Here is a 25912-nt window from a genome sequence, read left to right on the forward strand (position 1 = left end):
TGGTGGAGCCTGACGCAGAGCCAGTTGGAGGGGAGAGACTGGGAGTAGGTGACCGTGAGCATGGTCAAAGAGAAAGATTTTCAGTAGTGATCTAAAAGAGGGGGAAGGATAGGAGAGGGGAGGAAAGGGGGAAAGGCGGAGGATCGGTGGAGAGAGCTCCAAAGTCTGACAATACGACCCCCCATGATGGATCAGAGGGCACGAGGGACACGCAGGAGGCCGGAGGCAGCCGAGAGGAGGCAGTGGGTAGTGGGTTGGGGGGTCAGCAGGTCGGAGAGAGAGGTAGGGAGGTGCCAGAGCCTGAAGAGATTTGTAGATGATTGAAAGGATCTTGAAATCGATCTACGTTGTCACAGCTATCTACTTCCTGGTGCCATTACGACGTAAATTGTGATAAATATCTTTTTGGTGCTTTCCAAGGTCCTGAAACACAATGCAGATCGGACAGACCATTACCAACAACAACATTTTACACTGAACCTTTCACATCAGGAGGACGTCCCAAGGACCTGGAGAGTCAGGGATTTGGATCTGAGCTGTGGGTTGGGATCAGGAGAGGGTGGATAGTGGCGATGTAGGCGTTAGGAAGGTGACCAGGTTGAGGAGGAAAGTCTTGTGACAGGCCTTGAAGGAGGTGAGGGAGTGATGGGGTGGGATGGAGGGACTGTGGGATGGAGTTCCAGAGGGTGGTGCAGAGTAACTGAAGGCCCAACCGATGGTGGGGCAGGTGAGGCGGGGGATGTGAAGCAGGCCGGAGCCCGCTGAGCAGAGAGAGCGGACAGGTTGTTAGGGGGTATGGGGAGCTGCAGAGTTAGTTCTGGATGATCTGCAGTTTGTAGAGGGAGGCGTTGGGGAGGCCGACAAGCAGGGAGGGGGCAAAGTCAAGCCTGTTTGTGGTGAACACATGGATGAGGGTCTCGGTGGCCTGCGGTGAGAGACAGTGGCGGAGCCGGACAATATGGTGGAGGTGGGGATGGCATAGCAGGTCATGGCATGGATGAGGGGATGAAGGACAGTTTAGGGTTGTAAAGGACAGAGGTGGGACAGCAAGAGACTGAGCCGGGCTGACACACTGTCCGTGTCAGCCATTTGTTTCCTCACCATGTAAGGGCCTGAATCCTTCTGGGAGACATTGGCAGAGGAAGCCTAAAATATAACCAAACACAGTTTAGCTACTCATTAGCAATGTTGTTAGCAGTAAATAATAATAACCCTTGCACTTCATACAGTGCCTTATCACGTCTTCATAACATCTCAAAGCGCTTCACAGGATACACGGTAAAGAGTAGTGACTGTGTGGTTTCATAATAATAATAATCGTTGCATTTGATACAGTGCCTTATCACGTCTTTGAGTCGTATCAAAGGGGAGCCAATTGCCTAAGGTTTTGCCCTGTCCGGGAAACAAAACCGGATCCTCTCGCTTGAGAGGCGAGGACTCTAACCACTGAGCTACAGGACTGCACAGGACTTACTCTGACATCAATGGTCTCGTAGTGTGGTTCACCCTCTGTCTCTTGCTGTGTTTTGGCTGGAAAATAAACAACAACTTGTTTATTCAAAGGCACAGCCTCTGATGGTGGGATGGAGGGAACGAGGGACAAATAGGAGGCCGGTGTGGGGCGGTGGGGGTGAGCAGGTCGGAGAGGTAGGGAGGTGCCAGGGCATGAAGGGGTTTGAAAACGAGTGAGAGGATCTTGAAATCGTAGAAAATGTTGAAAATCTACAAGAGTTTGGTGCTGAACCGGTGAACTTGGAGAGAAATGGAGAGGGAGGGACTGATAGAGAGAGAGAGAGAGAGAGAGAGAGAGAGAGAGAGAGATTAGCAGTGAGAGATAGGGTTAAAGCCTGACAGAAAGACAAAGAGGGAGCGATTGAAAGAGAGAGGTGGAGATGGATGGATAGAGACTGATAGAGAGTGAGATGGAGGGTGATAGAGAGGGGGGGATAGAGGCTGATAGAAAGGAGATGGTGAAATGGAGTGGGAGAGACTGATAGAGAGAGAGAGAGAGATAGAGGGGGAGAGACTGATGGAGGAAGAGTGAGACGGAGAGGGTAGAGACTGATTGAGCTTGTGACTGAGGTGGATAGAGACTAATGGAGGGAGTGTGAGACAGAAGGGAAGAGACTGATAGAGAGACATGAAGGGGGAGAGACTGATAGTGAGAGAGAGTGAGACGGAGGGGGAGAGACTGATAGAGAGAGACAAGGGGGAGAGACTGATAGTGAAAGAGAGCGAGACGGAGGGGATAGAGACAGATAGAGTGAGACGGAGGGGTAGAGACTGACAGAGAGAGAGGACAGTGAGAGGGTGAGTGGCTGAGGGGGTCTGGGCTGGTATATAAACAACAGAACATGAAGGTGAAAGGTTTTCCTGTGTATATACGGCCTCACCTTCCTTACGTTTCCTGTAAACGTACACCACAGCGAGTGTTGCAATGACCACCACAGCCACAGCCCCCACTATTGTCCCCACTATCAGGGCCACATTCACTGCGGAGAGAAACACCTTCACTGTCTCTCTATTAGATTATACTCTCGTAACATAGAGACCACAGCACAGACCTCATGAACATCATATCAATCCTCGCATTTGATACAGTGCCTTATCACGTCGTTGTAAAGTGTAGTAACTGTGTATTTTGTGGGCGGAACACGGCAGCCAATTGCACACAGCGGTGACCCACAAACAGTCGTGGATTGATTGACCAGATTTTTTGTTTTTTTGGAGGGATTATGACCCCCGGAAAGTGAACCGTCAATTGACTGACAAGTGGCTTCGTACCTTCTGCTGGTGAACAGAGGTGTGTGCATGTGTCTCTATGTGTGTCTGTGTGTGTCTGTGTGTGTGTGTCTGTCTGTGTGTGTACTGACATATCATAACTTACCTTCGCCTTTCAAAGTCACGTCAAATTGGAAGAAGTTCTCTCCCATTGCGTTAGTGACACGGCATTGATATGTGCCCTGATCGGTTGCCTGGAATTTACTGATGAGCAGTTTAGAGAAGGTTAGTCCTGAGGTGATGTTGAACTTGCCGTCAGAGCCAGTGATGGAGTTGTCTTCCTTCGACCATGTAAAGTGTGCGGGCAGCAGGCCAGGGTCTGACACCCGCACTGTGTCTGTCAGTGACACGTCTAAGGTCACATCTGCCTCCTTCCCCACTTCCACCTGAGGCTCAGACCCTGACGCTCTCTGGGGTTTATCTGTGTAACAGCACAGACGGCGTTCAGCAAAACAGTAACACAGTCACCCCAACAGTCAATAGGAATAATAATAATCCTCCCGTTTGATACAGCGCCTTATCACGCCATCGAGACGTCTCAAATCCCATCTAAAGACCTTCCTCTTCGACCAACCGCACCTTCAGCCACCCTCCCACCCCAAAACCCACCCCCCTGCCCTCCACCCCTCCTGACCCCAACTCCCAGCTCAGGTCCAAAAACCCAGACTGTGCAGCGTCCCGGGACGTGTTTGCGACGTGAAGAGTGCTATACAAGTGTAATTTGTTATTGTCGCTGCTGTTCAGCCCTCAAGTCCTCACCAATGACTATAGAGCATTGACTGTCAGAGACAACATGGCGTCCAACACATGTGAAGATCTCTCGGGAGCTGAGCTGATCCTTTGTGATGGTGACATTCCCCTCGTTTGTCGCATTGACAATCGTCTGTCCGACCTTCAGCTGAAGGACAGAGTCTGGCACCCCACCAGCCCAGGAGCACATCAACCCCACTGCTGTTCCTTTATCCGCTGCTCCGCATGTGATCTGCTGTGTGGGAGTCCCTTGAACAAGGCAAAGACAAACAGTCCAGTTATTGGCTCCACCTTGAGTTGTCCCCACCCTCGCCCGGCTCCACTGGCTCCCCATCCCTCAGAGGATACAGTTCAAGATCCTGGTGCTCAGCTTTAAAGCCCTCCATGGCCTCACTCCTCTGTCCCTACCTCTGTGACCTCCTAACCCCTGACCAAGCTGTCCACTCCCTCCGCTCATTAGGCTCCAGCCTACTCCATGTCCCTTCCCGGCCCACTCCATCATCGGCGTTCTGCCCTAATTTGCCCCATCCTATGAAACTCCCATAACCGCTCCGCCTCGCCCTCTCCCTCGCCTTCTTCAAACCTGTGCGATCTACTGTGCCTTCGTCACCCTCCTACACCCATCTCCCTGCCCTCCAACCCTCCTGATAGCAACCCCCAGCTCAGGTGTGGGTCCCTGACTGTCCAGCGCCTTGGGACATCCTCCTGACGTGAAAGCCACTGTGTAAATGCCATGTGTTGTTATTTAGACAGTGCCAACTTTGACTGAGATCTAACTCACTGTACACGAGGATTGAAACCTTCTCTGTGCGGCTAATCGTGGTGTAATCATTCTTCACATTGCAAGTGTAATCCCCGCTGTTGTAGAACGTGAGGCTCTCTATAGGCAGCTGTGAGGTGTTGCCGGCAATGACCGCGGTGTTATGTGTCCACGTGTAGTTACACTCTGGGAAACATTTCGTCTGACAGTTGAGGGTCATCAAATCTCCCTCCTTCCCACAGTACTGTCCTGGGAAGAAGCTGTCACATAGCTCCAGCCCGATCACTTCAACTGTGGGTGGATCAGGGCCATCTGAAAGAAAAAGCATTAAACTATGACATAGATAGATAAATGGATGGCAGATGATAGTGTGAGAGAAACAGCCTTTTTACATGTATCACAGGAACCTGGGAATCTTGTTTGACCCTGAACTGTCCTTTCTCCCCCACATCCGCGCCATGACAGCACTGCCTACCGCCACCTCCGCAATATTGCCAGACTCCGCCACCTCCGCAATATTGCCAGACTCCGCCACTGTCTCAGCCATCAGGCTTCCGAAGCCTTCACCCACGCATTCATCACCTCAAGGTTTGATTACGTGAACTCCCTCCTCATCGGCCTTCCCAACTCTTCCCTTCAGAAACTGCAGATCATCCAAAACTCTGCAGCTCGTGTACTCTCGTGCACCCGGCTCCGTGACCCCATCACTCCCACCCTCGCCGACTCCACTGGCTCCCCATCCCTCAGAGGATGGAATACCAGATGCTTGTCCTCACCTTTAAGGCCATCCATGGCCTTGCCCCCTCCTATCTCTCTGACCTGCTGACTCCCTACCAACCTGCCCGCGTCCTCCGTTCAGTGTGCTCCGGCTGCTCCATGTCTCCTACCCGGCCCATCGCTGGCCGGGCTTTCAGCTTCTCTGCCCCCACACTCTGGAACTCCATCCCACGGTCCCTTGGCCTCGCTTCCTCCTTGGCCTCCTTCAAGTCCGGTCTCAAAACCCTTTTCTTTATCGAGCTTTTGGTCTCCCTCCCACCTCTCTGCCTTCCCTCACCCCTCCCCCACCCCTCCCACATGCTCGGGCCCCGACACCTGACTGTTCAGCACTTTGGAACGTTTTCCTGACGTGAAAGGCGCTCTATAAATGTAATTTTGTTGATGTTGTTGCTGTTGTTCTGGCCTTTTGTGGGTCCCTCCTGAGCGCAATTGGCTGCGCGTTTCACACATAAAATATACAGTGAATTCACTTTACAATATATTCTGTGAAGCGATTTGAGACGAGGTAAGGCACGTTTTTTGGATGTGTTAATACCTCTGGAAAAGTGATCCGGCAATCGACTAACAAGGGTTCCCGCTTACTGTTAGGCAAACAATAGTGTGTGTGGGGGTGAATGTGGGGTGTGTGGGTGGAGTAAGGAAAGTTGCGTTAGGTGTCGTCCTGACCCGCCCGGGAATCAAACCCAGGTCCTCTCGCTTGATAAGGCGATATATCAAGTGCTAGAATGATTATTATTCTGATGATCATGACTATGATCATTATTATTGTGATTATCATTACTATTATTGCAGCTCAGGTCACGTGAGGCTGACTTTGGGTCATGGAGTTTAAAGCGAGTCAGGGTTCCTGCTCCTGGTCCCTAACCTCCCTCTCGGGCTCAGGTGTGTGTGTTGCAGTCTAGTGAGGAGATTAGGTTTGTCTGTGGGGCCCTCTACAGTCAAGTGGCCGATTGATACTCAAATGGTGATGAGATCTTTAACCTGAACAGACAGATAGTTTAACGTCTCATCCAAACAACGGCTCTTCCAATGATAATAACAATAGTGGAGTCCTGTAGCTCAGTGTTTCGAGCAAGTGAGAGTCTTGGGTTCGATTCCCAGCAGGTGGGGGAATGCTTGGGCAACTTTCCTTACTCCACACGCCTGATAATAATCCCTCAAGAAAAAAAAAACAATAATAAATTGGTTACTTCAATCTATGGCTGTTTGTGGGGATGTCGCTGTGCGCAACTGTCTGCCACGTTTCACCCACAAATATACAGTCAATTCACTTTACAGTATATTCTGTGAAGCGTTTCAGTCGTCCAGAAGACGTGAAAAGCGCTGTATCAAATGCAAGGATTATTATATTATTGATAGAGCAAAATGTCGGCCAAGTTTCCCTACTCCCAAACACACCCTCTGTTTACTGAGCAGTAATTAGGAACCCGGTTATTAGTCAATTGGTGGGAATCAAACCAAAGTCCTCTCACTTGCGAGGTGAGGGCTCCAACCACTACAGGACCCCACTGTTTGTTCCTCTATTCACAGCATCAAACCCCAATGTAGAATATTCCAGCATTGCATTGGAGCTTCAGTCTGGACTACATGAGTTCCAAGTACTGAGGTGAGGCCACAACCTTCTGATTTATAGAGAGCTGAGCCAGGCTGGAACAAGTAGGGATATACGTGGGCCAACTGCACTGTCCTGTTCAGCTCACGTTGATCTGGTTTTAACACCACAGCAAATATACTCACAAGTTATCACCAGCTTCACTGGTTTGCTGCTGTCACTGCTCACCAGGTTACTGGCCGTGCAGATAAACCCTCCACTGTCGCTCCTGTGTACGGGGCTGATTGTCAGAGTGCTATTATCTGCAGACAGTGTGTAACGTGGGGTTACAGGTAACGGGTGTCCACCCAGTGCCCAGGAATAGGTGGGGAACGATCCCATCGATGTACATCTCAGTGTCACTGTGTCCTTATTCTCTATCATCATCTCCCCGTCTGGACTCAGGCTGATGCTCACATTGGACACCAGGCTGTAAGATAAAGCGTTTCATTTCATTCAGACACAAAGCTTAACACAAAGCTGTTCTGATTCACTTTACTAACACTGCACTGCATTTCCGACACTATTAGTGTTATTATTATTCACCCTTAATTCAGACATCAAGTGCTCTGGGACGCTATCCTGCGTGAGGGGGGCTATATCAATGTAAGCTGTTGTTGTTATAATAATAATCTTTGCATTTGATACAGCGACTTATCACATCTTCGAGACATCTGAAAGCACTTCACAGAATATACTGTGTAACTTGTGGGTGAAACGCGGCTTTCAATTGAGCCCAGCGACATCCCCAGAAACAGTTGTGGATTGAGTGACCAAATTATTATTATTATTTTATTTTTTTGAAGTAATTATTGCCCCCAGAAAACTGATCCGCCAATCAACTAACAACTGGGTTCCTACTGACTGCTGTTAAACAGAGACGTGTGCAGTAGGAAACCTGCCCATCGTTTCGCCAGGAATCAAACCCTCTCACTTTCGAGGCCAGTGCTCTAACCCCTGAGCTACAGGTCTCCGTACATAGTATGCAGTTCTGTAGTTAGTAGTATTGTTACACCAGTAGTTATACGAACAACAATCTGGGCCAAGAAAAGTAAAAGTTGTGGGGCGATTTGGGCATTTTTGGCACATTTTGCAGAAAATGGCGGGGAGTTGATCGGGGATTTTGATGAACATGTTTTCACTTTATTGATAAAAAGTGAACATGTTACATTGTTGGGGAAAAATATAATTGCTTCTTTACCAGGGACTGGGTGGGTTTTTTTGGGGGGCGGTGTGGGAGTAGAGAGATACACACTCACACACACACAGGGAGAGTCACACACTCACAGAGAGAGGCACACACTCAGAAACACAGAGACAGTCACACACACACACACACACAGGGAGAGTCACACACTCACAGAGAGAGACACACACTCAGAAACACAGAGACAGACACACACACACACAAACACACACAGGGAGAGTCATACACTCACAGAGACGCACATACAGAAACACAGAGAGACACACACTCTCACAGAGAGACACACACACTCAGAGACTCAGAGTGAGACACACACACACAGACACGGAGAGCAACACACACATTTGTATAGCGCCTTTCACGTTGGGAGCATATCCCATAGATTGAGACACACTCACAGACACAGAGAGACACTCACAAACACATAGAGTGACACACAAAAGGACATCCACAAACACACAGACGGAGACGCAGACACACAACGACACACAGACACTCACAAACAGAGATACACAGTCACACAGAGACACACAAAGCTCACAAATGCATATAGGGAGACACACAAACACACTCATACACACACGGACACAGAGACACACTCACGAAGAGACAGACACACACACTCACACACAGACAAACAATCACAACAGCGGTAATCCAAGTGAAGCCCATTTGCGTGTCCTGAGCCGAGCGCCCCACAGTGACGTCAGCGAGGCCCGTGGGCCGGAAAGTATATTATTGTTTGTACCGGGTTTCTAATAATAATAATGACAATACTCGTATTTGATATAGCGCCTTATCACGTCGTTGAGACTCTGTATTATTTATTATAATATAATATTGTAGATTGTATTAATAATATAATATGTAGATTGTACTAATAATATAATATTTGGAGTGGGCTCCGCATGACAAGGCGCACTTTCATTGGTCCAAAAGCAGATGTCGCTGGAACACTCAGCCGGTCAGGCAGCATCTATGGAGAGAGGAAAGTGAGTCAAGCATTTGGGTCCACGACCCTTCATCAGAAGTCAGAACGAAGAGTCGTGGACCTGAACGTTGACCCGTTTCCTCTCTCCATAGATGCGCCTGACCTGCTGAGTGTTCCCAGCGACGTCTTTTTTTTTCAGATTTCCAGCATCTGCAGTATTGCCTTTTGTTTGTATTGGTCCAACTCACCTTGTATGGTTAGGGCCACCGGTTTGCTGCTGTCACTGCCCACCAGGTTGACTGGCCGTGCAGATAAACCCTCCACTGTCGTTCCTGTGTACGGGGCTGATTGTCAGAGTGCTATTATCTGCAGACAGTGTGTAACGTGGGGTTACAGGTAACGGGTGTCCATCCAGTGCCCAGGAATAGGTGGGGAACGATCCCATCGCTGTACATCTTAGTGCCACTGTGTCTTGTTCTCGATAAATATCTCCTTGTCTGGACTCAGGCTGATGCTCACATTGGACACCGGAGCTGTAAGATAACGCATTTCATTTCATTCAGAAACTTGTTCAGATTCACTTCACTGACACAGACCTGTTCAGAGTCACTTTGCTGAACCCTACACTTTATTTCTGACGCTGTTTGTTATGATTCACTGTTTATTCAGGTCTCAGTCTGGCTCATTTGGTAGCACAATGTTATGGTTTAAAGCCCCACTTTGGGAGCTCACAGTCCAGGTTTATTGGCTTAATGAATGAAATGAAATGGGCCCGGGGGCCGGATGCGGCCCGTGGGCCACCAGTTGGCCCACCCTGCTCTCACCGATGCTCTGAAGCAGGGTGGCTGCCGTGGGCCGGATTCCCCTATTTGACAAAGGTCCACAGACCACATCCAACCTGAGGCCATTTCCACTTCGCTTCCTCTCCTCCCTCCCTCCCCCCCTCCCTGGGCTGCGGCAGGAGCTGATGGTTGGGAAGACCCAGTGAGCAGAGCCTTTACTGCAGTCTATCAGGAAGGCAGAGCAAGTGTGTCTCTACTCCTCTCTCTCCTCCTCTCTCCCCCCCCACTCACTCCCCAACCCCACTCTCTCATCCCTCTCCCCCTCCCACTTCCCCCGTCTCTTGCCCTCTCTTTCCCACTCTCTCCCCTTCTATTTCTCCCCTCTCTCTCCCCTCCTCTCCCTTTCCCTCTCTTTCCCCTCTCTCTCTCCCCTCTCTCTCTCGCAATCTGTCTCTCCCAATCTGCAGTGGCAGGAGCCCAAGGGCGCAGTTGGTAAGAGACTCGTTTGCCTTCCTGCAGTAAAGGCTCTGCTCGCTGCATTCTCCCAAACGCCGGCTCCTGCCGCTGCCCTGTGAGGACATTTACCAGGGAGGGAGGGAGGGAGGGGGTTTGGGGAAGTTGGAACATTGCAAATGGTCGCCGGCCGCACAAAATCACCTCCGGGCAGCTGACAGCCCACGTACCGCCTGTTGGACCACACTGAACTGAATGAATGAAATGAAATCGGTCCGGGGGCCATCACACCCTCCTGTTTGCCCCTCGGCCCCTTCCGCTCCATCATCGGTGGCTGTATTTTCAGCTGTTACGCCCTGAAACTCTATCACTCTCTCCCTGTCAATCCCTCCGTCTCCCCCTCTCGTTCCCCACCTTCAAATCCCGCCTAATATCCTTCCTTTTTGATTGGGTTTACCATCACCTCCCCTCTCCCTGTCCAGCCTTCCCGGACGCTACACCACATGAGGGGCGCAGTGTAAATGCAAGTTGTTGTTGTTGTTTACTCACTGTGAACACGCAGTTGTAAATCTGCTGTGGCTCCTCCGTGGTTTATATCAAACACAGTCACTGAGTACGAACCGGAATCAGCCGGAGTCACTGTGTCCAGACGTAGAGTGGCATTGTTGGGGTAAAGCTCAGCCCGACCCTGGTAGTCTGGAGAGTAATTCACTGTTGTTCCCTGTGCTGATACGATTAAGATGCTGTTGACTTTCCACGATACACTGAAATTTCCCTGTTCACTGGGCATTACCAGGAAGTACACAGATTGTCCGGCTGTGGCTTCTATGTGACTCTCAGTGACGGTCAGACTGAAAGCTCCCACCTGCTCTGTAACACATAACACACACAACAGTCAATCACCAGGTAATCTCACAATATAAAAATAACAATATTAATAATAATCCTTTAGTTATTGTTCAAGCACTCGTCTCGCAAGTGAGGAGACCCAGATTTGATCCCCGGGCGGAAGGGCGAAACGTTGGGCAGTTTCCTTACTTCACACACACGCCTCTGTTTTTCGCAGTAAGTCGGAACCCGGTTGTTAACCGATTAGAGACTTTTTCGGGATAACAATTCCTTCAAAAAAGTAATAAATTGATGACTCAAACCATGACTGTTTTTGGCACTGCAGTGCACACTGTATAAATGGAATGATTATTAATATTATATTAATAGTTCTTGCATTTGATATAGTGCCTTATCACGTCTTTGAGACGTCTGAAACGCGCTTCAGGGTGTACTGTAAAGTGAATTATTGTATATTTTGTGGGTGAACCCTTTCAGCCAATTGTGCACAATAGCGACCCACACAGAGCCGTGGATTGAGTGACCAATTTTTTATTTTGAAGGAATTATTATCCCCAGAGAAGCGATCCGCCAACCGACCAACAAGTGGTTCGTACTTATTGTTCGGTAAATAGAGGCGCGTGTGTGTGGAGTAAGGAAACTTGCCCAACCTCTCGCCCTGTGCCGCCCGGGAATCAAACCCAGGACTCTCACTTTCGAGGCGAGTGCTCCAACCACTGAGCTACAGGACTCCACAATTCAGAACAATTCTGTGGAAACACCACCTCAGTGAGAGAGTGGGAAACAGGATCCCGAAGGAGACAGACGGCGGAAGCAGAAAATGTCATTTATTTCAAGATCAAATTGGATAGATTTCTGCAAGAAAATAATATCTCAGGATACAGTATATAGACAGACACACAGACATAGACACAGTAGGAGAGACACACACACACAGTATATAGTTTGGGACACGATATGTGTAGCGACTGCCAGGATGGTGGGGGATGAACGAGATGGACCTTTGCTTATGTTGTTACCAGTAACTCACCCAAATTAGTGACCAGAATGAGCAGAGCAGCCACCAACATCCTCGCGGCTGGAAACCACCACATATACACGTTAGGGAGAGAGACAGAGACAAACTGGATATGGGCTGTCACCTGAACGCAGGGCAGAGTCTGCTGTTAATCATTACTGTTACTGTAGAGAGACCCTGACACTGGCTCTAATGGCACCCGGTGGACTTTCACTTTGTCAGGAATTAATATGTTAATTTATGAGATGAATAGTTTTACTTCCTGTAAGACACACTTTACGCCCTCACTATTTTTAATATTATTATAATAATAGTCCTTGCGTTTGACGCAGCGCCTTATCACGTTTTTGAGATGTCTCAAAGCACTTCACAGAATACACTGTGAATTGTAGTGACTGTGGTTTGGTGCGCGATACGCGGCAGCTAATTGCGCACAGCAATGAATAGTAATAATAGTAATTCTTGCAAAAAAGACAAATTGGTCACTTCAATCCGCAACTGTTTGTGGGGCACCTCTGTGCACGTGCAATTAATTGGCTGCTGACTAACAAGCGAGGTCCTACTTACTGCTTGGTAAACAGAGGCAAACGCGTGTGCGTGTGTATGTCTGTGTGTGCATGTCTGTGTGTGTATGTCTGTGTGTGCGTTTCTGTGAGTATGTGTGTGTGTGAGTCTGTGTCTGCGTATGTGTCTGTGTGTGTGTGTGTGGAGTAAGGAAACTTGCCCTACGTTTCACCCTGAATACTGAACTCCTGGTAAAATAACATTAACTTCTCAGTGAGCCGATAAGTCACAACAACAACAACTTGTATTTACACCAGCGCCCTTTATGAGGGTAGCGTCTCGGAGTGGTGGAGCCTGACGCAGAGCCAGTTGGAGGGGAGATACAGGCAGAAGGTGACCGTGAGCATGGTCAAAGAGAAAGATTTTCAGTCTTGATCTAAAAGAGGGGGAAGGATAGGAGAGGGGAGGAAAGGGGGAAAGGCGGAGGGATCGGTGGAGAGAGCTCCAAAGTCTGACAATACGACCCCCCATGATGGATCAGAGGGCACGAGGGACACGCAGGAGGCCGGAGGCAGCCGAGAGGAGGCAGTGGGTAGTGGGTTGGGGGGGTCAGCAGGTCGGAGAGAGAGGTAGGGAGGTGCCAGAGCCTGAAGAGATTTGTAGATGATTGAAAGGATCTTGAAATCGATCTACGTTGTCACAGCTATCTACTTCCTGGTGCCATTACGACGTAAATTGTGATAAATATCTTTTTGGTGCTTTCCAAGGTCCTGAAACACAATGCAGATCGGACAGACCATTACTAACAACATTTTACACTGAACCTTTCACATCAGGAGGACGTCCCAAGGACCTGGACAGTCAGGGATTTGGATCTGAGCTGTGGGTTGGGATCAGGACGGGGTGGATGGTGGCGAGGTAGGGGTTAGGAAGGTGACCAGGTTGAAGAGGAAAGTCTTGTGACAGGCCTTGAAGGAGGTGAGGGAGTGATGGGGTGGGATGGAGGGACTGTGGGATGGAGTTCCAGAGGGTGGGGCAGAGTAACTGAAGGCCCAACCGATGGTGGGGCAGGTGAGGCGGGGGATGTGAAGCAGGCCGGAGCCCGCTGAGCAGAGAGAGCGGACAGGTTGTTAGGGGGTATGGGGAGCTGCAGAGTTAGTTCTGGATGATCTGCAGTTTGTAGAGGGAGGCGTTGGGGAGGCCGACAAGCAGGGAGGGGGCAAAGTCAAGCCTGTTTGTGGTGAACACATGGATGAGGGCCTCGGTGGCCTGTGGTGAGAGACAGTGGCGGAGCCGGGCCATATGGCGGAGGTGGGGAAGGCATATCAGGTCATGGCACGGATGAGGGGATGAAGGACAGTTTAGGGTCGTAAAGGACAGAGTTGGGACAGCAAGAGACTGAGCCGGGCTGACACACTGTCCGTGTCAGCCATTTGTTTCCTCACCATGTAAGGGCCTGAATCCTTCTGGGAGACATTGGCAGAGAAGCCTAAAATATAACCAAACACAGTTTAGCTATTCATTAGCAATGTCGTTAGCAGTAAATAATAATAACCATTGCATTTCATACAGTGCCTTATCACGTCTTCATAACATCTCAAAGCGCTTCACAGGATACAACAACAACAACAACAAGATTCCATTTATAAAGCGCCTTTCACGTCAGGAGGACGTCCCAAGCGCTGCACAGTTGGGTCATGACCCGAGCAGGGGGGAAATGGTCAGGGTAAGGGGAGGGAAGGGAGGGAGCGAGGAGGGGGAAGAGAGTCGAGAGGGGAGCTGAAGGCTCGGTCAAAGAGAAAGGTTTTGAGACCGGCCTTGAAGGAGGAAAGGGAGGAAGCGGCGAAGGCACTGGGGGATAGAGTTCCAGAGCCTGGGGGCTGAGAGGCTGAAGGCCCGACCACCGATGGTAGGGCGATTGGGGCGGGGGACGTGGAGCAGACCGGAGCCAGAGGAACGGAGGGTACGGGCAGGTAGGTAGGGGGATAGTAGGTTGGAGAGGTAGGAGGGAGCAAGGCCGTGAATGGCCTTGTAGGTGAGGATGAGGATCTTGAAATCTTGATACACGGTAAAGAGTAGTGACTGTGTGGTTTCAAAAATAATAATAATCGTTGCATTTGATACAGTGCCTTATCACGTCTTTGAGTCGTATCAAAGGGGAGTCAATTGCCTAAGGTTTTGCCCTGTCCGGGAAACAAAACCGGATCCTCTCGCTTGAGAGGCGAGGGCTCTAACCACTGAGCTACAGGACTGCACAGCACTTACTCTGACATCAATGGTCTCGTAGTATGGTTCACCCTCTGTCTCTTGCTGTGTTTTGGCTGGAAAATAAACAACAACTTGTTTATTCAAAGGCACAGCCTCTGATGGTGGGATGGAGGGAACGAGGGACAAATAGGAGGCCGGTGTGGGGGCGGTGGGGGGTGAGCAGGTCGGAGAGGTAGGGAGGTGCCAGGGCATGAAGGGGTTTGAAAACGAGTGAGAGGATCTTGAAATCGTAGAAAATCTTGAAAATATACAAGAGTTTGTACATTTGCTGAACCGGTGAACTTGGAGAGAAACGGAGAAGGAGGCACTGATAGAGAGACAGAGAGAGAGAGAGAGATTGGTAGTGAGAGATAGGGTTAAAGCCTGACAGAAAGACAAAGAGGGAGCGATTGAAAGAGAGAGGGGGAGATGGATGGATAGAGACTGATAGAGAGTGAGATGGAGGGTGATAGAGAGACAGGGGTAGAGGCTGATAGAAAGGAGAGGGTGAAATGGAGTGGGAGAGACTGATAGAGAGAGAGAGAAAGATGGAGGGGGAGAGACTGATGGAGGAAGAGTGAGACGGAGAGGGTAGAGACTGATTGAGTTTGTGATGGAGGTGGATAGAGACTAATAGAGGGAGTGTGAGACAGAGGGGAAGAGACTGACAGAGTGAGATAAAGAGGGAGAGACTGAAAGTGAGAGAGAGTGAGACGGAGGAGGAGTGATTGATAGCGAGAGGGGGAGATGGATGGATAGAGACTGACAGAGAGTGAGATGGAGGGTGATAGAGAGAGAGGGGTAGAAACTGATAGAAAAGAGTGGGTGAAATGGAGAGGGAGAGACTGAGAGTGATGGAGGGTGACAGAGAGAAGGGGTAGAGACTGATAGAAAAGAGAGGGTGAAATGGAGGGGGAGAGGCTGATAGAGAGAGAGAGACAAAGTGGGAGAGACTGATAGTGAAAGAGAGTGAGATGGAGGGGCTAGAGACAGATAGAGAGAGACGGAGGGGTAGAGACTGGCAGAGAGAGAGGACAGTGAGAGGGTGAGTGGCTGAGGGGGTCTGGACTGGTATATAAACAACAGAACATGAAGGTGAAAGGTTTTCCTGTGTATATACGGCCTCACCTTCCTTACGTTTCCTGTAAACGTACACCACAGCGAGTGTTGCAATGACCACCACAGCCACAGCCCCCACTATTGTCCCCACTATCAGGGCCACATTCACTGCGGAGAGAAACACCTTCACTGTCTCTCTATTAGATTATACTCTCGTAACACAGAGACCACAGCACAGACCTCATGTAAATCATAGCAATCCTCGCATTTGATACAGCGCCTTATCACGTTGTTGTAAAGTGTAGTAACTGTGTATTTTGTGGGCGGAACACAGCAGCCAATTGCGCACAGCGGTGACCCACAAACAGTCGTGGATTGATTGACCAGATTTTTTGTTTTTTTGGAGGGATTATGACCCCCAGAAAGTGAACCGTCAATTGACTAACAGCGGGTTCCTACCTTCTGCTGATAAACAGAGGTGCACATCTGTGTGTGTATGTGTGTCTATGTGTGTCTGCGTGTGTGTGTGTGTGTGTGTGTGTGTGTCTGTGGTTGTGTGTCTGTGTGTGTGTCAAAATATCATAACTTACCTCCGCCTTTCAAAGTCACGTCAAATTGGAAGAAGTTCTCTCCCATTGCGTTAGTGACACGGCATTGATATGTGCCCTGATCGGTTGCCTGGAATTTACTGATGAGCAGTTTAGAGAAGGTTAGTCCTGAGGTGATGTTGAACTTGCCGTCAGAGCCAGTGATGGAGTTGTCTTCCTTCGACCATGTAAAGTGTGCGGGCAGCAGGCCAGGGTCTGACACCCGCACTGTGTCTGTCAGTGACACGTCTAAGGTCACATCTGCCTCCTTCCCCACTTCCACCTGAGGCTCAGACCCTGACGCTCTCTGGGGTTTATCTGTGTAACAGCACAGACAGTGTTCAGCAAAACAGCAACACAGTCACCCCAACAGTCAGTAGGAATAATAATAATCCTCCTGTTTGATACAGCGCCTTATCACGCCATCGAGACATCTTAAATCCCATCTAAAGACCTTCCTCTTCGACCAACCGCACATTCAGCCACCCTCCCACCCCAAAACCCACCCCCCTGTCCTCCACCCCTCCTGCCCCCAACTCCCAGCTCAGGTCCAAAAACCCTGACTGTGCAGCGTCCTGGAACATCTTTGCGACGTGAAGGGCGCTATACAAGTGTAATTTGTCATCGTTGTTGCTGTTCAGCCCTCAAGTCCTCACCAATAACTATAGAGCATTGACTGTCAGAGACAACATGGCGTCCAACACATGTGAAGATCTCTCGGGAGCTGAGCTGATCCTTTGTGATGGTGACATTCCCCTCGTTTGTCGCATTGACAATCGTCTGTCCGACCTTCAGCTGAAGGACAGAGTCTGGCACCCCACCAGCCCAGGAGCACATCAACACCAATGCTGTTCCTTTATCTGCTGCTCCGCATGTGATCTGCTGTGTGGGAGCCCCTTGAACAAGGCAAAGACAAACAGTCCAGTTATTGGCTCCACCTTGAGTTGTCCCCACCCTCGCCCGGCTCCACTGGCTCCCCATCCCTCAGAGGATACTGTTCAAGATCCTGGTGCTCAGCTTTAAAGCCCTCCATGGCCTCACTCCTCCCTCCCTACCTCTGTGACCTCCTAATCCCTGACCAACCGGTCCGCTCCCTCTGCTTAGCGGGCTCCGGCCTGCTCCATGTTCCCCGCCCGCCCATCCCCTTCAGCCTCTCTGACCCACCCTCTGAAACTCCCACAATCCCTCTGCCACGCCTCCCTCACCTCCTTCGAAACCTATCTCAAGATCCTCCTCTTCGACAGACCGTGCCTTCGGTCACCCTCCTACACCCATCTCCCTGCCCTCCAACCCTCCTGATAGCAACCCCAGCTCAGATGTGGGTCCCTGACTGTCCAGCGCCTTGAGACATCCTCCTGACGTGAAAGCCACTGTGTAAATGCCATGTGTTGTTATTTAGACAGTGCCAATTTTGACTGAGATCTAACTCACTGTACACGAGGATTGAAACCTTCTCCGTGTGGCTAATCGTGGTGTAATCATTCTTCACATTGCAAGTGTAATCCCCGCTGTTGTTGAACGTGAGGCTCTCTATAGGCAGCTGTGAGGTGTTGCCGGCAATGACTGTGGTGTTATGTGTCCACCTGTAGTTACACTCTGGGAAACATTTCGTCTGACAGTTGAGCGTCACTAAATCTCCCTCCTTCCCACAGTACTGTCCTGGGACCAAACTGTCACATATCACCTGCCCACTCATATATACTGTGGGTGGATCAGGGCCATCTGAAAGAAAAACATTAAGTGATGACATAGATAGATAAATGGGTGGCAGATGATAGTGTGAGAGAAACAGCCTTTTTACATGTATCACAGACCTCCGACTGTTTGTGGGTCCCTCCTGTGCGCAATTGGCTGCCGTCCCCCGACCCACCCACCCCACCATTGGCGGGAGAGACTTCAGCCACTCTGCCCCCAACCTCTGGAATCCTATCCCCCAGTCATTCCGCTTCACGCCCTCCTTAGCCTCCTTCAAGTCACGCCTCAAGACCCTCCTCTTCGACCATGCCATCGGCCATCCCCCTTCCCCGCCCCTCCCTTCTCCCCCCGTGACTCCAGCTCGGGTCTGAAATGCTGTCACTGTCCAGTGCCTTGGGACATCCTCCCGATGTGAAACACGCTATACAAATGTAATCCTGTTGTTGTTGTTGTGTTTCATCCATAAAATATACAGTCAATTCACTTTACAGTATATTCTGTGAAGTGATTTGAGACGTGAGGAGGTGTTTTTTTTGGAGGGGTTAATACATTCGGAAAAGTGATCTGGCAATCGACTAACAAGGGTTCCCGCTTACTGTTAGGTAAACAACAAAATACAACAACAATAATATTACATTTATAGGGCGTCCTTAACGTCGGGAGGACGTCCCAAGACATTGGCGCTGCTAAACAGTGGGGTGTATGTGTGTGGGGGGGTGGGGGTGGGGGCGAGTGTTGGGTGGAGTAATGTACCTGCCTAAGCTTTCGTCCTGACCTGCGCGGGAATCAAACCCAGGTCCTCTCGCTTGATAAGGCGATATATCAAGTGCAAGAATGATTATTATTCTGATGATCATGACTATGATCATTATTATTGTTATTATCTTTACTGTTATTGCAGCTCAGGTCACGTGAGGCTGACTTTGGGTCATGGAGTTTAAAGCGAGTCGGGGTTCCTGCTCCTGGTCCCTAAACTCCCTCTCGGGCTCAAGTGTGGGTGTTGCAGTCTGGTGGGGAGATTAGGTTTGTCTGTGGGGCCCTCTACAGTCAAGTGGCCGATTGACACTCAGATAGTGATGGGATCTTTAACCTGAACAGGCAGATAGTTTAACGTCTCATCCAAACAGCGGCTCTTCAATGATAATAACAATAGTGGAGTCCTGTTGCTCAGTGGTTAGAGCATTTGCCTCGTAAGTGAACTTGAGTTCAATTCCCATCAGGGTGCGAATGCTTGGGCAAGTTTCCTTACTCCACACGCCTGATAATAACCCCTCCAGAAAGAAACTAATAGTAAATTGGGCACTTCAATCCACGGCTGTTTTGGGACGACGCTGTGTGCAATTGTGTTTCACCCACAAATATACAGTCAATTCACTTTACAATATATTCTGTGAAGCATTTTGAGTTGTCTCAAAGACGTAAAGAGCGCGGCATCAAATGAAAGGTTTATTATATTATTTATAGGGCAAAACATTGGGCAAGTTTCCTTACTCCGCACGCCTCTGTTTACCTCGCAGTGTGTGGGGACCCAGTTGTTAGTCGACTGATGGATCGCTTTTCCGAGGGTAAAAATTCCTTCAAAAAATAATATTAATGAATTGGTCCCTGAATCCCCAACTGTTTGTGGGACACTGCTGTGTGCAATTGGTTGACATTTTATGGAGTGGTTATTACCTCCAGAAAGTGATCCGGCAATGAACTGACAAGTAGGTTCCCACTTACTGCAGGTCAGCAGAGCCATGTCTATGTGTGTTTCTATGAGTGGAGGAAGGACTATATGAGTTCCAAGTGCTGACGTGAGGCTTGAACCCACAACCTTCTGCCTTATAGAGAGCTGAGCCAGGCTGGAACAAGTAGGGATATACGTGGGCCAACTGCACTGTCCTGTTCAGCTCACGTTGATCTGGTTTTAACACCACAGCAAATATACTCACAAGTTATCACCAGCTTCACTGGTTTGCTGCTGTCACTGTTCACCGGGTTACTGGCCGTGCAGATAAACCCTCCACTGTCGTTCCTGTGTACGGGGCTGATTGTCAGAGTGCTATTAGCTGCAGACAGTGTGTAACGTGGGGTTACAGGTAACGGGTGTCCACCAGTGCCCAGGAATAGGTGGGGAACAATCCCATCGCTGTACACCTCAATGTCGCTGTGTCTTTATTCTCGATAAATATCTCCTTGTCTGGACTCAGGCTGATGCTCACATTGGACAGCAGAGCTGTAAGATAAAGTGTTTCATTTCATCCGGATTTACTTTACTTAACACAAAGCTGTTCTGCTTCAGTTCAAGATCCTGGTCCTCACCTTGAATGTCCTCTACAACCTCACTCCTCTTCCTTACCTCCGCTCCCTCTGCTCAGCGGGCTCCGGCCTGCTTCATGCCCCCCGCCCACCTGCCCCACCATCAGCGGTTGGGCCTTCAGCCTCTCTGCCCCAATCCACGACTGTTTGTGGGACACTGCTGTGTGCAATTGGCTGCAGAGTTTCGCCCACAAAATAGACCGGCAATTCACTTTACAGTATATCGTCCCAAAATACATCACTTTGCACTTCTCCACATTAAACTTCATCATGTCTGCCCATGTTACCAGTCTGTCTATGTCCTCTTGCAGTCTGTTACTCTCCTCCTCACTGTTTACTACTTTTCTTAGCTTAGTATCATGTGTGTGGCTCCTGATCACACACTAAACTCTGTACCCCCATCACCCCAGTCCTGCCCAGGCTCCAAACTTGGCAATTGTGCTCTCTATACCCAAGTCCAGGCCACCTTAAAGACCCATTTCAAGGCCTTCCTCTTCGACCGGCCATGCCTCCAGTCATCCTTCTATTCCAACCCTACCCGCCCTCCACCCCTCCTTATCCCAACCCCCACCTCGAGTGCGGATCCCTGACTATCCAGTGCCTTGGGACGTCGTCCTGATATGAAAGCCACTGTTGTTGTTTACACCATGACATTTTTGACTGAGATAACTAACTCACTGTACACGAGGATTGAAACCTTCTCCGTGCGGCTAATCGTGGTGTAATCATTCTTCACATTGCAAGTGTAATCCCCGCTGTTGTTGAACGTGAGGCTCTCTATAGGCAGCTGTGAGGTGTTGCCGGCAATGACTGTGGTGTTATGTGTCCACCTGTAGTTACACTCTGGGAAACATTTCGTCTGACAGTTGAGGGTCATCAAATCTCCCTCCTTCCCACAGTACTGTCCTGGGACCAAACTGTCACATATCACCTGCCCACTCACAATAAAGGTGAGTGGATCAGGGCCATCTGAAAGAAAAAGCATTAAACTATGGCATAGATAGATAAATGGATGGCAGATGATAGTGTGAGAGAAACAGTCTTTTTACATGTATCACAGACCTCTGACTGTTTGTGGGTCGCTGCTGTGTGCAATTGGCTGCTGCGTTTTGCTCATAACATATACAGTCAATTCACTTTACAGTGTATTCTGTGAAGCGTTTCAGTCGTCCAGAAGACGTGAAAAGCGCTGTATCAAATGCAAGGATTATTATATTATTGATAGAGAAAAACGTCGGCCAAGTTTCCCTACTCCCAAACTCTGTTGACTGAGCAGTAATTAGGAACCCGGTTATTGGTCGATTGGTGGGAATCAAACCAAAGTCCTCTCACTTGCGAGGTGAGGGCTCCAACCACTACAGGACCCCACTGTTTGTTTCTCTATTCACAGCATCAAACCCCAATGTAGAATATTCCAGCATTGCATTGGAGCTTCAGTCTGGACTACATGAGTTCCAAGTACTGACGTGAGGCCACAACCTTCTGACTTATAGAGAGCTGAGCCAGGCTGGAACAAGTAGGGATATACGTGGGCCAACTGCACTGTCCTGTTCAGCTCACGTTGATCTGGTTTTAACACAACAGCAAATATACTCACAAGTTATCACCAGCTTCACTGGTTTGCTGCTGTCACTGCCCACCAGGTGACTGGCCGTGCAGATAAACCCTCCACTGTCGCTCCTGTGTACGGGGCTGATTGTCAGAGTGCTATTATCTGCAGACAGTGTGTAACGTGGGGTTACAGGTAACGGGTGTCCATCCAGTGCCCAGGAATAGGTGGGGAACGATCCCATTGCTGTACATCTTAGTGTCACTGTGTCTTTATTCTCGATAAATATCTCCTTGTCTGGACTCAGGCTGATGCTCACATTGGACACCGGAGCTGTAAGATAACGCGTTTCATTTCATTCAGAAACTTGTTCAGATTCACTTCACTGACACAGACCTGTTCAGAGTCACTTTGCTGAACCCTACACTTTATTTCTGACGCTGTTTGTTATGATTCACTGTTTATTCAGGTCTCAGTCTGGCTCATTTGGAAGCACAATGTTATGGTTTAAAGCCCCACTCTTGGAGCTCACAGTCCAGGTTTATTGGCTTAATGAATGAAATGAAATGGGCCCGGGGGCCGGATGCGGCCCGTGGGCCACCAGTTGGCCCACCCTGCTCTCACCGATGCTCTGAAGCAGGGTGGCTGCCGTGGGCCGGATTCCCCTATTTGTCAAAGATCCACGAGCCACATCCAACCTGAGGCCATTTCCACTCCCTCCCTCCCTCCCTCCCTCCCTGGTCAGCGGCAGGAGCTGATGGTTGGGAAGACCCAGCGACCAGAGCCTTTACTGCAGTCTGTCAGGAGAGCAGAGCAAATACGTCGCTGTTCCTCACACTCCCCCTCCCTCTCCCCCCCTCCCTCTCTCTGCCCCCACTCTTTTTCACTCCCCTCTCTCCCCCCTCTCTTTCTCCCCCCCCCTCCCTTGCTCCCAAGATCCACTGGCACTTGCCTGGCTTTCCTATCACACACTAAACTCTGTAACCCATCACCCCCGCCCTCACCAGACCCCACTGGCTCCCTATCACACACTAAACTCTGTACCCCATCACCTGAGCCCTCGCCAGGCCCCACTGGCTCCCTATCACACACTAAACTCTGTACCCCATCACCCCCGCCCTCACCAGACCCCACTGGCTCCTTAATCACACACTAAACTCTGTACCCCATCACCCCCGCCCTCGCCAGGCCCCACTGGCTCCCTATCACACACTAAACTCTGTACCCCATCACCCCCGCCCTCGCCAGGCTCCACTGTTTCCGTATCACCAAACAGATCGATTTTGAGATCATCTCACTCGTTTTCAAATCCCTTCATGCCATGGTACTGCCCTAACTCTCCGACCTGCTCACCCACCCACTGCACCTCTCGGTGCCTCCTCTTGGCTGGTTCCATCCTTGTCTTGTTTGTCCCTCGTCCCCTCCACTCCACCATCAATGGCTGTGTCTTCAGCCACTGCGTCACTTTCTCCCTCAATCCCAACGCCTCGCCCCTCCCTCCCCACCTTCAAATCGCACCTAAAGACCTTCCATTTTGATCGTGTTTACAGTCACCGCCTTCCTCTCCCTCTCCCCCCCCGGGTCGGGGTCAGACTCGGCCCCTGCAAAGTGCTCCGGGACACTCCGCGTGAAGGGCGCTGTTGTTGTTTACTCACTGTGAACACGCAGTTGTAAATCTGCTGAGGCTGCTCCGAGGATTAAGTCAAACACAGACACTGAGTACGAACCGGAATCAGCCGGAGTCACTGTGTCCAGACGTAGAGTGGCATTGTTGGGGTAAAGCTCAGCCCGACCCTGGTAGTCTCCAAAGTACTTCACTGCTGTTCCCTTTGCTGATGCGATTGTGGAGCTGGTGTTGACTTTCCATATTATACTAAAATTTCCCAGTTCACTGGGCATTACCAGGAAGTACACAGATTGTCCGGCTGTGGCTTCTATCTGACTCTCAGTGACGGTCAGACTGAAAGCTCCCACCTGCTCTGTAATACAAAACACACACAACAGTCAATCACCAAATATCACAATGTAATAATAATATTCATCCTTGCATTTGATCTAACGTCTTATCACGTCTTTGAGATGTCTCAAAGCGCTTCACAGAATTACTGTCAGGTGAATTGACTATATTTGTGGACAAAAGTTTTGAAGGAATTATTACCCCCAGAAAAGCAATCCGCCAATCGACTAACAACCAGGTTTCTACTTACTTCTGATAAACAGAGGCGTGTGGGTACGTGTGAAGTAAGGAAACTTGCCCAACGTTTCCCCCAGAGGGGAAGCGAACCCAGATCTCTCACTTACAAGGTGAGCGCTCTTACCACTGAACTACAGAACTGCACAATTCAGAAAATGTCATTTGTTTAAGATGAAAGATAGATTTAGATAGATTTCTGCTAGAAAATAATAGCTTGGGATACAGTAGATAGACCCACAGATACACACAGAAAGACATAGAGAGAGAGGAGACAGACACATACACACACACCGAGACAGAGACACACACACAGAGGCAGAGAGAGGTACCATTTGTGTAGCGACTTTCACGTCGGGAGGATATCTCATAGATAGACACACTCACAGACACAGAGAGTCACTCACACACATAGAGAGACACACACAGGCACATCCACAAACACACAGAGAAGGAGACACAGACACACAACGACACACAGACACTCACAAACAGAGAGATACACAGACAAACAGACACTCACAAACAGAGAGATACACAGACAAACAGAGACACACATAGACACTCACAAATGCATATAGAGAGACACACACACACACTCATACACACGCGGACACAGAGACACACACACACTCACAAACTGAGAGAAACACACACACTCACAAACAGAGACACAGACACACACACTGAGAGACAGAAACACAGACACACACAGAGAGCGACACATACACAGAGACACACAGAGAGACACATACAGAAAGACATAGATACACGCGGATAGATAGAGAAACATACCGAGAGACAGACACCCCCCAGATAATCACACACACACACACACAGACAGAGACATACACTGTGAGACAGACACACACATCCAGACAGAGATATATATACACACACACACAGTGGGAGACACACACAGTATATAGTTTGGGACATGTCGAACGACTGCCAGGACGGTGGGAGATGAACGAGATGGACCTTTGCTTATGTTGTTACCAGTAACTCACCCAAATTAGTGACCAGAATGAGCAGAGCAGCCACCAACATCCTCGCGGCTGGAAACCACCACATATACACGTTAGGGAGAGAGACAGAGACAAACTGAATATGGGCTGTCACCTGAACGCAGGGCAGAGTCTGCTGTTAATCATTACTGTTACTGTAGAGAGACCCTGACACTGGCTCTAATGGCACCCGGTGCACTTTCACTTTGTCAGGAATTAATATGTTAATTTATGAGATAAATAGATTTACTTCCTGTAAGACACATTTTACGCCCTCACTATTTTTAATATTATTATAATAATAGTCCTTGCGTTTGACACAGCGCCTTATCACGTTTTTGAGACTTCTCAAAGTGCTTCACAGGATACACTGAGAAATGTAGTGACTGTGTTTTGTGGGAGAAACGCAGCAGCCAATTCCATACAGCAATGTTCCACAAACAGTAGAGGATTGAGTGCCGTATTAGTTACAAAAAATTTTGAATAATCCTTCCATCTGATACAGCACCTTATCACATCTTCGAAACGTCTCAAAGCGCTTCACAGGATACGCTGTAAAGTGGAGTGACTGTGTGTTTTGGGGGCTGAAACATGGCAGCCAATTGCACACAGCGACGTCCCCACAAACAGTTGTGGATTGAGTGACCACATTATTATTATTTTTTAAAAGATATTATTGCCCCCAGGAAATCGATCCCCCAATCAACTAACCCCCGGGTTCCTACTGACTGCTGATAAACAGAGGTGTGAGTAAAAAGTGTGTGTGTGGAGTAAGGAAACTTGCTTAAGGTTTTGCCCTGACACACCTGGGAATCGAACCCAGATCCTCTCGCTTGCGAGGCGAGCGCTCTAACCCCTGAGCTACAGGGACTC

At 49.4% G+C, this 25912-nt stretch overlaps 1 protein-coding gene across 3 annotated transcripts; it reads right to left on the reverse strand.

Annotated features, from left to right (window-relative positions):
- Nucleotides 1-292: 292 nt before the first annotated feature.
- LOC103174355 (carcinoembryonic antigen-related cell adhesion molecule 1-like) lies at nucleotides 293-25147 on the reverse strand. 3 transcript variants are annotated; one of them, XM_042345658.1, is made up of 10 exons: nucleotides 25043-25147; nucleotides 23497-23820; nucleotides 21890-22174; nucleotides 17728-18018; nucleotides 16953-17192; nucleotides 16300-16614; nucleotides 15779-15877; nucleotides 14669-14724; nucleotides 1102-1146; nucleotides 293-423 (listed from the first exon to the last, which is right to left on the reverse strand). In XM_042345658.1, exons 1-10 carry the CDS (start codon nucleotides 25104-25106, stop codon nucleotides 361-363), a joined length of 1782 nt encoding a protein of 593 aa, XP_042201592.1. In that variant the 5' UTR covers nucleotides 25107-25147; the 3' UTR covers nucleotides 293-360. The 3 variants fall into 3 exon arrangements, with proteins under 3 accessions (XP_042201592.1, XP_042201591.1, XP_042201593.1); XM_042345657.1 differs by lacking the exon at nucleotides 17728-18018 and adding an exon at nucleotides 20971-21261; XM_042345659.1 differs by lacking the exon at nucleotides 16953-17192.
- Nucleotides 25148-25912: the final 765 nt, after the last annotated feature.

Source organism: Callorhinchus milii, unplaced genomic scaffold, assembly GCF_018977255.1.
Source record: "Callorhinchus milii isolate IMCB2004 unplaced genomic scaffold, IMCB_Cmil_1.0 Scaffold71, whole genome shotgun sequence".
In the NCBI taxonomy this organism is placed as follows: domain Eukaryota; kingdom Metazoa; phylum Chordata; class Chondrichthyes; order Chimaeriformes; family Callorhinchidae; genus Callorhinchus; species Callorhinchus milii.